Raw genomic sequence first — 13,366 nt, forward strand, 5'->3', positions numbered from 1 at the left:
CTTGTGCTCTAGAGAAACACTGCCTGACCTACCAATCACTGGATGTGACATTGAAAAAGTCACCTACCTATTCTGTGCCTCAGTTTCCTCACTTTAAAAGATGGTAATAAGACTCCGTGTTTCATGGTGTTATTGTTGGGCATTTAACCCATAGGTAAAAGCATCTGATACCATGTTTGGCATGTAATAATAATGATAATAACTGCTAAAATATACCAGGGGTTAATATGTATTATACACTGTGCAAGCCTTTTAAATACATTGTCTCATTTAATGCTCACAGCACCCCTTCCAATGAGGAAGGTGCTGTTATTCTCATTTTACAGATGGGTACTCTGAGATTTAGAGAGGTCATGTAACTTAACCAACAGCTAGTAAGTCATGGAGGTGGGATTTGAGCAGATGTGATTCCAGACCCATCCCTCTTAACATTTACACCATGCTGTGGTGACTCTTAAGACAACTTAGTTCCCTTTTCCTTGAGTCTTGGGGGTATTTAATCTTGAGAGTTAATATGACTTTTAACACCCTCTCAGTAGGTATATGATTTGAGTTCTTCAAATGAATCAGGACACTAGTATATCCATGAGGTTGCCATCTCATGTTTATTTTTACAGAACATAACCTTTCTTTGATGCTTGACCAGAGATTACTGGAACAGGATTCTGAGTAGGCTTTTAACACTGTTTGATTCCTGAACTGACTTCGATTGTGTGCCCCACTGTTTGAGCCCAAGGTTACTTTATGGGATAGTGTAGACTGTTATTTTCAATTCTTCCTTTGGCAGTCAGGATCAGTTCCCATCTCATCAGTTTCTCCTTTTACCTAGGACCAGTTATTACTCCCATTAACTGGCTTCAGGCTCTTCCTAGTAGTCTGCAAATTTTGCAGGCAGCAATTAAATCCTTTTAGCTTTCCACACCAAGCACAGTGCCTGAATTCTTACCTTGAATGTTGTAGGAGTTTCACAAATGGATTATTAGTTTAATTAATTAATTATAAATGAGACTTCTAGATAACTTGTGCCTTATGAGCTTCTAATTGTTTCTTCTGCAGCAGTAACTGGAAAATGAAACTTCCCAAAAGCAATGCTTTATCTTAGTTAACGTGTTAGAGAGGGACTTTGTCATGATGATATAAAATTTTGATTAAAAGAAACAGCAGTTTATTTCTCTCTTTCAGGTGACCCACATAAAGTACCATTTGTTAAATGGAAAAACAATTGGGAAGAAAAGTTTTCTCAAAGTATTATAACCAAGGCACAGTAGTATAGTTTTAAAATGATTTATACTTTCTATATAGGGCTTGCTCAGTTAATGTATCCAGTTATTAGGCATTAAGAAATGTTGAGTGAGGAATGAGGTTATGAAATAGATATGCAAACATGGATGTAGAAAGAAACTGTATAGTTTGAATAAGTTAATGCTGCTCTGCCAAATCTAATGTTCTCTTTTTGCCCTTTATTCATTTAGTAACTGGGCCATTTCCCCTTGTATATTAATTATGGCCTACGAGTGAGTGAAAATTTTTGAGCTCCTATGTTTAAATCATTTTAGGACATTGGGAGTGGGAGTTAGCAAATTGTTGCTTAAGGGAACCAAATAATAAGCTAGTAAGGGTAAATGCAACTTACTGAAGGGTCCAACATAAAAACAAATAGCTTATGCACTAGCATATCTTAATGCAGCGTTTGATCTTTATGTACCCTACTGCCTCAGATTCTAGGTCTAGTTCAAACGGCCACTGCAAACCCATCTGTCTTTATGAAAAATGCCCTTCCTTCAGTAAAACATTTTGAGTATGTTATTCACAACTTGAACAATCCCGCATCCAGGCCTGAAGAAAGTGGGAGTATGGATGGGTGTGACCCCTTGTCTTGTTTGGTGATTCTGAACTTCAATCTTGTAAGGAGAGAAAGAAAGAGGGGATAGAAATGAGGGTTGGAAATGAGGGTGGAAATGAGGGTTGGAGAGCACTGGCTTTGGGATTTAATCAACAGCATCTAGCTTCAATTCACCCCAATAGTACTCCATAAATCAAACTTATTTTTATTTATTTTTTAACTTTTTTATTTTTAGTTATTATGAATACATAGTGCATATTTATGGGTTGTATGTGATATTTTGATACAAGGCATACAATACATAATGATCAGATCAGGGTAGTTGGGATATCAATCACCTCAAGCATTTATCATTACTTTGCGTTAAGAACATTCCCATTCCACATTTTTAGGTATTTTGAAATATATAATACATTATCGTTAATTATAGTTGCCCTATTGTGCTACTAAACACTAGGTCTTATTTTTTCTGTATAACTAATGCAGTTTTAAATAACTATATGTTCATATCCACTAATGATTCCGTTTTTATCCCTCCTCCCCGCTACCATTCTCAATCTCTGGTAACCATCATTCTACTCTCTACCTCCATGAAATCTACTTTTTTTTTAGCTCCCACATATGAGTGAGAACAGGTGATATTTGTCTTAGTGTTCCTGGCATATTTCATTTAACATAATGACCTCCAATTCCATCCATGTTGCTACAAATGACAGGATTTCATTCTTTTTATGGCTAAATAATATCCCATTGTGTATATATACCGTATTTTCTTTATCCATTCATCCCTTGATCAACACTTAGGTTGATTCCCTATCTCGGGTATTGTGAATAGTGCTGCAGTAAACATGGGAATGCAGATTTCTCTTCAACATACTGATTTCCTTTCTTTTGGGTATATGCTCCACAGCAGCATTGCTAGATTATATGATAGATTTTTAGAGTTTTGAGGAGCCTCCAAAGTGTTCTCCATAGTGGCTGTATTAATTTACTTTCCCACCAACAGTATACAAGTGTTCCCCTTTCTCCATATCTTTGCCAGCATTTGTTATTGCCTGTCTTTGTGATAAAAACCATTTTAATGAAGTAAGATGGTATCTTGTGGTTTTGGTTCTCATTTCTCTGGTGATTAGTAATGATTAGTGATCATTTTTTCATATAATTGTTGGCCATTTGTATGACTTGTTTTGAGAAATGTCTCTTTTGATCTTTTGCCTATTTTTAAATTAGATCATTTGGGTTTTTTTCCTACTGAGTTGTTTGGGCTCCTTATATATTCTTATTGTTAATCCCCTTTCAGATGGGTAGTTTGCAAATATTTTCTCCCATTCTGTGGGTTGTCTCTTCATTGTGTTGATGGCTTCCTTTTCTGTGCAGAAGCTTTTTAGCTTGACATGATTCCATTTGTCCATTTTTGCTTTGTTTACCTGTGCTTTTGAGGTCTTACTTAAGAAATCTTTGCCCAGACGAATGTTCCGGAGCATTTCCCCAATGTTTTCTTTTAGTAGTTTTATAGTTTCATGTCATAGATTTAAGTGTTTAATCCATATTGATTTGATTTTTGTGTATGGTAAGAGATAGGCATCTAGTTTCATTCTTCTACATATGAATATCCAGTTTTTCCAGCACCATGTATTGAAGAGACTATCCTTTCCACAATGTATACTCTTGGTGTTTTTACCAGAAATGAGTTGGCTGTAAATGCATGGATTTAAATCTGGGTTCTCTGTTCTTTTCCATTGGTCTTTGTGTCTGTTTTTATGCCAGAACCATGCTGTTTTAGTTATGGTAGCTTTGTAGTATAATTTGAAGTCAGGTAATACAATGATTCCAGCTTTGTTCTTTTTGCTCAGGATTGCTTTGACTATTCTGGGTCTTTTGTAGTCCCTTATAAATTTTAGAATTTTTTTTTTTTTATTTCTGTGAAGAATGTCATTAGTATTTTTACAGGGATTGCATCTGTAGATTGCTTTGGGTAGTATGGACAGTTTAATAATATTTATTTTTCCAGTCCGTGAACTTGGAATATCTTTCCCTTTTCTGTGTCCTCTTCAATTCTTTCATCAGTGTTTTTGTAGTTTCATTTTAAAGATTTTTTCACTCCTTTTATTAAGTTTATTCCTAGGTATTTTATTTTAGCTGTCGTGAATGGGATTACTTTCTTGGTTTCTACTTCAAATTGTTTACTGTTGGCATATAGAAATGATACCGATTTTTATATATTGATTTTGTTCCCTGTAATGTTACTGAATTTATCATTTGATGCAGTATCTACATTCTATTAAGAATCACTCAGAACTGCTGCTGAGAGGGCATGCTGTCTTGTTGCAGCCTGATTTTGCAGGGTTGGGATGTGGGGGTCCATAACCTTGGCAGGAGTAACCCTGTGTGTATACCCACACACATGCCCTGAGGTCAGGGCTCACATACCACTAGCAAGGCATATGTCCTCCCTACCCCAGCCCCTATTAGTTTATCCTGTGTGGTATAGAAAATGAGAAATTGGGTCTCATGGAGTCTAAGACAGGTACTCAGATGTGCCGGTGAATGTGCATATGCCTAGTTCTTCCAAACATATGCATCTTATTGATGCCAGTGTGAATTTACATGGCAGAGAACCTTCCCTATTGCTTTAGGTTTTGACACAGAGACCCATTATCTCTTTTCCTGCCATCATACACAGTCTCATGTAACTTCACACGTATCTACTTTGTGAATGAAGCACCTCCTTCCCTAGCTATGATACTCTTGTGCTACCCTAGATCCAATTTATATAGAAGTATACAGCATTAAGTACTCTAAATAATACAATGTTTCCATATTTAGATGTTTGAAGTAGAATCTTGAGCTTTTTTTTTTTTTTTTTTTTTCACATGTAATGTTTTGGGTTTTTATACTTCTGGTTTTCTAAATGGAATACATTCAGACTACGTATTAGAAAGTGTAAAAACGTGTATTAGTTATCCATTCTCAAATGGTGAAGTTAGAAATATGTAGTCCCTTGAATCTGAACAAAAAGCAGTATAGGCTTTAAGGCTCTGAGTCTAAACAGGACTTGCTGTTATGAGCTAGGAGGTAGGAGAGGCTTTCTTATGTTAGCACTGTTCCAGAGTCTTAGTTGGGAGTGAGTTCAAAGCCTCTAAAGACCTCAGGCTCCCACAGAAATACAAACCCTAATGTAAGATTAATCTTCTGGTTAGTGTTACATCTGATTGGAAAGACTAATCCAATGAGCTTTCATTTAAGAAATGTGATTTTAGTGATATAAATATATATTGGGAATGTAATTTCATCATGAGGTTGTTCACCTAGTTTTTATTTTTAAATTTTGTATTATGGAATGTTTCAAACGTATACAAAATTAGAATAAGGTAATGAACATGCCACATTATCCAGTTTCAACAGTTGTTAGCATTTTGTCAATCATGTTTTATTTAAAGCTGCCTCCCTTTTTTTCTTTGCCTCATAGTATTTCAAAATAAAATTCAGACATCTTGTCAATTCATCAGTAAATATTTTAGCATTTATTTCTAACTTATAAGGCCTTTTTAAACAAAACCATGTCATGTCATACCTATAAAATTAGTAATTTCTTAATATCATCCAGTATTCTCCCATATTAAAACTTCACTGATTGTTTCAAAAATATCTTTTGGTAGATTATTAAAATTAGAATTCATATAAGGTTCATACATTTTATGTCTGTTTGTATCTCTTTAGTCTCTTTTTCTCTATATAAACATTGATATTTTAATTTTTTCTTTAGATTTACTTATAATTTATTAAGAGAGTTAAAGGGAAGAATTGATACCAAAATTACTGCCTTAGATTTTATCTGTAAATCATTAATCTACATTATTTATATTTTCAGATCCATACATACTTAATGCTGAAATGTGAAGGGGTGGGAAAAAAGAAAAGAGTGGGCCTTTTTTTGTTGTAATTCAAAAACAATTATGATGGATTTTTATTATTCCAATGTAGAAACCAAATGCAGAAATTTGGCCCCCTCCCTAGTTGAGTTCAAGTATGTCTATATTAAATTACCCTTTAAGCTATATTATAATTTGACCTAATAAATTATCACTTCAATTATGAATACAAATTTTGTAAATAGCAATTCTTTCCTTCTGGAATTTTTTTATATTTTGTCTTTCAGATTTGGGGTTTGTATTTCAGTATAATAAATTTAAGTGTTTCTTTCTTTCTTTTTTTTTTTTTCGAGACAGAGTCTTGCTCTGTCACCCAGGTTGGAGTAGTGCAGTGGCGTAATTTTGGCTCACTGCAAGCTCCACCTCCCGGGTTTACGCCATTCTCCTGCTTCAGCCTCCCGAGTAGCTGGGACTACAGGCACCCGCCACCATGCCTGATTTAAGTGTTTTCTTACCAAACATGAGTGAGTTTTCTTACCAAACATCTTTTCTACTATTACCAATTAACATACCTAAATGGCTTGTTGATCCATTTGATGGTATTCCTATTGAGTTGTATCTGATGTCTCAGGAACATTTTTCCTTGTAAAAATAGTTGAATCATATATTTACTTCTTTTTTAATATGTATTTTGCTATTCTACCAGGTTGGCGCATTATTTTCTTTCAACATTGTAGGAAGACAGAAAAGAATTTCTTCTTCCACTATAATTTTAACACTACCAATTCTTGATTTAAATTGTGCAGTACTGCTAAAATGCCTCAAATTTTTACCATTTCTTTTTATAAACTCTCAATCTTGTGATATCTTTCCTTTCTTAGGATATGAACGAGACTGCCAAACAAGAAGATATTTTGGAATCCACAACAGATGCTGCGGAATGGAGCCTAGAAGTGGAACGTGTACTACCGCAACTGAAAGTCACGATTAGGACTGACAATAAGGTATCAAAGAGGGAACACATTACCTTAAAAAAAAAATGTTATAAGGAAACTTCAGGGTTAGGGGTACTCCCAATTATAAAAATTATTAAAGAAGGGCAGTAGGATTCAGTTTTCAGCATTTTCGTCTTAATAAGGATTTAACAAATTGTTGTTGAATAACTGAATAATATAATCTGGTCCAAAAAGTGAAGCAAAGATCTTTAAAAGAGTGATTTGGAAGACATCATATTTGCCTGGTGTTGTGGGGTATTTTCTCAGAAGATTTTCTGGGAAATCATATTATGTTTAGATGAATAGGAATTCCATGACCATACCAATGGATTAGAGTTATAAGATAGGTCAGAGCTCTGCTGCATGGCAAAACAGCAAGCAGCCTGGAAGTGCTCTTAGATAATCTATTCGATACACGTGATTAAAAATAAAATGCTGGCCAGGTGCCATGGTTCACGCTTGTAATACCAACACTTTAAGAGGCCGAGGTGGGCAAATCATGAGGTCAGGAGTTCAAGACCAGCCTGGCCAACACAGTGAAACCCCATCTCTACTAAAAGTTCAAAAATTAACTGGGCATGGTAACACACGCTTGTAATCCCAGCTACTTAGGAGGCTGAGGCAGGAGAATTGCTTGAACCCCGGAGGCAGAGGTTGCAGTGAGCCAAGATTGCACCACTGCACTCCAGCCTGGATGACACAGCGAAACTCCATCTCTAAATAAATAAATAAAATGTTAAAATAATCAAGAAGTCATATTTAATAAGATTTGGGGATTAGACCAGATTAATTCACCCATTGTATCAAGTTTCTACTTCCTTTCTAGTTACAATTTGATAAATACTGTTGTATTAGTTCGTTTTCGTACTGCTATAAAGAACTGCCCAAGACTGGGTAATTTATAAAGGAGAGGTATAACTGACTCATAGTTCAGCATGGCTGTGGAGGCCTTAGGAAACTTACAATCATGGCAGACGGCCAAGGGGAAGCAAGGCATCTTCTTTACAAGGCCGTAGGAAGGAGAAGAAGTGAGCAGGGGAAATGCCAGACAATTACAAAACCATCAGATCTCGTGAGAACTCACTCACTTTCACAAGAACCCCATGGGGAAACCATACCCATAATCCAGTCACTTCCCACCAGGTTCCTCCCTTAACACTTGGGGATTACAATTCAAGATGAGATTTGGGTGGGGACACAAAGCTAAACTGTGTAATTCTGCCCCTGGCCTCTCCCAAATCTCATGTCCTTAACATTTCAAAACACAGTCATGCCTTCCCAACAGTCCCCCAAAGTCTTAACTCATTCCAGCATTAACCCCAAAAGTCCAAGTCCAAAGACAAGGTTAATCTGAGACAAGGCAAGTCCCTTCTGCCTAGTAGCCTGTAAAATCAGGGTTTGAACTGCACAGGTCCATTATAGGCAGACTTCCCAATAAATGTTACACCCAGTATGCCTGCTATTCTGCGTCCTCTTCCACCTCCTCTTCCCCTTCTGCCTCTGCCACCTCTGAGACAGCAAGACCAACCACTCCTCTTACTCCACATGAAGACAATGAGGATAAAGATCTTTTTAGTGATCCACTTCCACTTAATGAATAGTAAATGTATGTTTTCTTTCTTATGATTTTCTTAATAACATTTTCTTTTCTCTAGTTTACTTTGTTGTAAGAATGCAGTATATAATACATATAACATAAGGAATACGTGTTGTTTATATTATCAGTATCATTTCTAGTCAAAAGTAAGCTGTTAGTAGTTAAATTTTTAAGGAGTCAAAACTTATACATGGATTTTCCACTGCACAAAGTGATTGGTGCCCCTAACGACCAACCTCTGCATTGTTCAAGGGTCAACTGTAATGACTTCAGAATAAGTTAATAGGTAACTAGGCAATATTCTTCCAGTAGTAGTGTAAATATTTCTACAAAAGGGGCTAAAGAGACATCTAGATGAAAAGACTGAAGGAGAATTTTCATCCTTGGAGAAGGTTGGACATAAGCCCCCAGCATTATGGAACAAGGTTCTAGAGAAGCTTATCACTCTGAAAGCGTGATCCAGTGTCTGCTTCCCCTCACCCCCACAAAAATCTTACAAACATCGCTGTTTTCAGAATGCCTTAGAAGCTAATTTATTCTTAGAATGTCTGGATTTGAGCTTGTACAACTGTGTCTTAGAGCAGGTAGGAAGTAAGCTAGACTCCTAGAACAGTCCCAGGATAGGGTGAGAACAACAGAGGTCTTACTACACTGTGAACAGCTGTAAACAAACTCTATTCAAGGTAAGTGGACAAATCCTGTAGTCCATTTACCTACTCGTTATAGAGGACAACTATTAAATGATTGCATTGCAGGTGAATGCTTTGGATAGCTCTCATATCTAAAAATATATTAGTAAGAATTTCTTCTTCACTGATTAAGCAAAATCTTCTGGAAGTCATTTGCAAAAATGTGATTTCTGATTTTTTGGTTTTGTCAGAACAAATTCTTTTCATAAAATTAAAATTCACTATGATTGTGATTCTGGTTAGAATGATGTGTTAAAAATAATTGTATAGTTAGCAACTCTCAGTACAGCTTAATGCCACAAGGAAGCAAGTTTAATTTGTTTACTTTCAAGCTAAGTAAACTCTGGAAGTCAGACATCTCATTTGAAGTCTAATAGGAATTTTTTAGTTTGCAGTCATTGATTTTTGCATTAATAGGAGTAATTTAAGAATATAAATGTAGCTGCTAACACCTACTCTTTTACAAAACTATGTACAGGTCAAATTCTATAACAGACCAGTATTGCCATCATCAGAATCCTAAGTTTTTAAATAATCAATGTCCTTCTGATTTGGGAAAGAATTAAGGAGTTGAAAGTTGAACCCTTATTCTCGTGCCATTCTGTAGGCCTCAATCTTATGAGGATATATTCTGTCAAATTAATTTTAATTATAAAATTAAGTTTTATGGCCAGCATTCCAAAGTATCAGATAAAGGTTTTTTTCATTATTTTTTAGAATATGTAGATATCATTTTGTATTTAGATCTTTGTGGTAAAAACTACTGACCAAAGTCATATTTGATTGCTTTTTTAGAATTCTTCTTTAGATGGTTTGATCTTTGTGTCTAGTATTTTACAAACTCCTCTTTCTTTTAAGTCTTTCAGATATAGCAATTGGGAAATACAACTTTAGGGTCAGGTGAATTCTTTATTTAGCTTATTTAAAAATAAATGTATATACTGGCTTGGGAAAATAAGGAGCTAATGAAAAGTTTTTTATGTCTCAGAAATAAAAATAAACCATCTGGTTACATATGAGCTCTCTTCTCACAGACTCATTCTCCTCTGGAAGAGGTGTACTCCAGCATCATGGTCGACCTTTTCCTTCTCCACTCCTCACTCTACCAAAATCAAAACCTTTCTTTTCCCTTTGGCCAAAATAATAACCTTTCACTCAACACAGGCTATCCAGGGCATCTAGAGATTTCACTTGTGTGTTTTAAAGAAAAGAGAAGAAAAGAAATGTATTATTTTGGGGTCAGTGGGTTTTACTGGTCAGTGTTGGATTAATTTTGAAGTGGTTTAGAGGTGAGAGAGACAAAAGTAAAGGACCTCTGTTATTTAAATTTGGTAGTAAATAAGTCCCATATTTATTTGGCTCTGGATCAAATATGTGTTTTGCTTTTTTCTCTCACGCTTTTTTTTTTTTGAATCGGGCAGCCTTCTGAGCCATGGTAGGCTCAGACACTCCTTTTTTTTTTTTTTAACTTACATGAAAACAAGTTTATTAGAGAAGTAAAGAAACAAAATAATGGCTACTCCATAGGCAGAGCAGCCTTCTCTCACACATTTATTCTTTTTATGCTTCCTAGCAGGGAATTACAGAAAAGTAAATCTCCTCCTCTATTCTTTTTATATATTTTAATGTATGTGCTTTGATGAGATTATCATATAGCAATATTTTATTTTGTATATTCACCATAATATTGCAACAAGGTTTTTATTGCAAAACTAGCCTATCCCTATTGTCTGGCACCACTTGCTACTATTGCCAGTTCTCAAAGAATGCAAACTAATTTTAATATTAGCTTAAACAGAATACAATTAGGGAAGTAAATGTTGCCAAGAATACAAGTAGTATGCTTCACAGCTGAAGATAAAGAATTTTTGTTTTATGCTGATTTGAATGGACCATATTAATGGTTCATTTTTTTGGCATTGATTATAATGTTCCTGGTAATTACAGTTGACCCTTGAACAACATGAAGGTTAGGGATGCCAACCCCTGTGCATTTTAACTCTTGACTCTTCAGAACTTACCTACTAATAGCTTATTGTTGGCTGGACATCTTACTAATAACAGAAACAATTAACAGGTATTTTGTATGTTGTATGTATTATACTCTGTATTCTTACAATAAAATAAGCTAGAGAAAAGAAAATGTTAAAAAAAATCATAAGGAGGAGAAAATATATTTACTATTCATTAAGCGGAAGTGAATCATCATAAAGGTCTTCATCTCCATTGTCTTCACATTGAGAAGGCTGAGGAAGGAGTACGGACTAGAGGAGGAGTTGATCTTGCTGTCTCAGGGATGGCAGAGGCAGAAGAGGTGGAGGAAGAGGAAGGGGAGGCAGGAGAGGCAGGTACACTGGTATGACTTTACAGAAATGCATTCAAATTTCTGGCTTTTTTTGCTTTTTCATTTCTTTAAAAACGTTTCTGTATAGTACCAATTCTTCCACAATTTGCTTTAATTTTGTGTAATTAGAAGGGTTCACGTTATAAAAGAAGTCCAAAGTAGTCTTGAATAATCAGAGCCCTTCTGCCAGACTGTCCAGTATCAAATTTGTTTTCTGGTACTACTTCTTTGTCTTCCTCCTCATTGTTTGTCACGGTTTGGAAGCACTTATCTCCATCAAGTCATCTCCTATTAATTTCCTCTGGTATGTTTATTAACTCTTGAATTTCTCCAAATCCATATTTTGAAACTTGTTATCCCCACCAACAATTTTTTTTTGGCATAGCCACAATCTCTTTCATGATTTCCTTGATTGTCTCTGTCATAAATCCTGTGAAGCCATGCACAACATCTGGCACAGTTTTCTTCAGCAGGAATTTGTTTAAGACTTGATGACTTTCACAGCTTTTTCTGTGACAACAATGGTATCTTCATTGATACAATCCTTCCAGACTTTTATGATGTTCCCTCTTTTGGGGATCCACAGTGTTGACAATTCTTTCCATAGAGTACTATGTGTAATAAGAGTTAAAGGTCCTTTTGACCCCTGATCTACTTTCTGAATTGGAGACTTTGTGTTTGGGGGCAACTAGACCACTTCAGTGCCTTCAGTGTTGAACTCATGGGGCTCTGGGTGACCAGGGGCATGGTTCAATATCAAAAAACTTTAAAGGACAGTCCCTTACTGACAAGATACTTCTAGACTTCAGGGATAAAGCATCAATGGAACCACTCCAGAAAACGGGTTCTCAATGTCTAGGCCTTTTTCTTGCACAACTAAAAGACTGGCAGCTGGTGATTATCTCTTCCTTTCAAGGCTCAGGGGTTAGCAGTTTATAAATAAGGGCAGCCCTAATCATAAACCCAACTATATTTGCATAAAACCAACTACATTTGCATAAAACAGTAGAATTAGCTTATCCATTCCTGCTTTAAATCCTAGTGCTGGCAGGAGAATCCCTTGAATCTGGGAGGGGGAGGTTGTGGTGCGCTGAGATTGCGCCATTGCACTCCAGTCTGGGCAACAAGAGCGAAACTGTCTCAAAAAAAAAAAAAAAAAAAAAAAAAAAAAATCCTAGTGCTCACATCTCTTTCTTACTAATAAATGTCTTTGTGGCACTTATTTTTTTTCATAACAGGGCACTTTAGTCTGCATTAAAAACCTGTTTAGGCAGATATCTTTTCTCCACAGTGATATTCTTAATGGCACGTAGGAACTCATCTTCTGCCATTTAGTCATCAGAAGCTGAGTCTCCTGTTACCTTGACACTTCTTAAAGCCAAACCTCTTTCAAAAATTATCAAACCATCCTTTGCTGGCATCAAATTTTCCAGCTTTAGATCCTTCACCCTCCCTTTGCTTTAAATTGTCATATAATAATAACTTCATTTTTTCTTGAATCATAATAGAGGCTGTAAGTATATCTTTCTTACACCCACATAAAAGCTGCATTTTCAGTAAAAGAGAAAAAGTATTTTGCAAAAAGTGAAAGGTTTTTGTGCCTGCTGTCATAGCTGCAGTGATGGCTTCATAAATTTTCTTTTTTTACAATGGTTCTTATGCCGGATTCATTTATCTTGAAATGACAGGCATCCTCAGCTACAGACCTCAATCTACAGTACATATCAAGGAATTCATCTCTTTATTGTAATGTCAGGACTTTTCTCTGCTTCTTGGGAGCACTTCCAGCATTGCAGGTGACATTTGTATGGGTCCCATGGTGTTATTCAGGGTTTTCGCTAAACAGGAAAAATACTTGAAGATATTGCACCAAACATGAAAAGTACATGAAAACCTCAAGAAATAACTTTTTACTGTGATACATGATTTATTATAGAGACTAACTGCTCACTTGGACATGATTAACCTCACACATTTTAAGCAATATTTGCAACACTTGAGCTCATCACAATAACAAGAGGGGGCT

General features: G+C 35.7%; 1 protein-coding gene across 1 annotated transcript in view; it reads left to right on the forward strand.

Moving 5' to 3' along the window:
* LOC113225238 (intraflagellar transport protein 57 homolog) overlaps positions 1 to 13,366 on the forward strand; it is a 68,400-nt gene that overhangs the window by 24,896 nt on the left and 30,138 nt on the right. Inside the window, exon 6 of the mRNA XM_026456747.1 lies at positions 6,597 to 6,719. Coding sequence (XP_026312532.1) covers positions 6,597 to 6,719 — 123 coding nt within the window. The remainder of the gene's footprint in view (positions 1 to 6,596; positions 6,720 to 13,366) is intronic.

This window comes from Piliocolobus tephrosceles, unplaced genomic scaffold, assembly GCF_002776525.5.
Source record: "Piliocolobus tephrosceles isolate RC106 unplaced genomic scaffold, ASM277652v3 unscaffolded_19, whole genome shotgun sequence".
NCBI lineage: Eukaryota > Metazoa > Chordata > Mammalia > Primates > Cercopithecidae > Piliocolobus > Piliocolobus tephrosceles.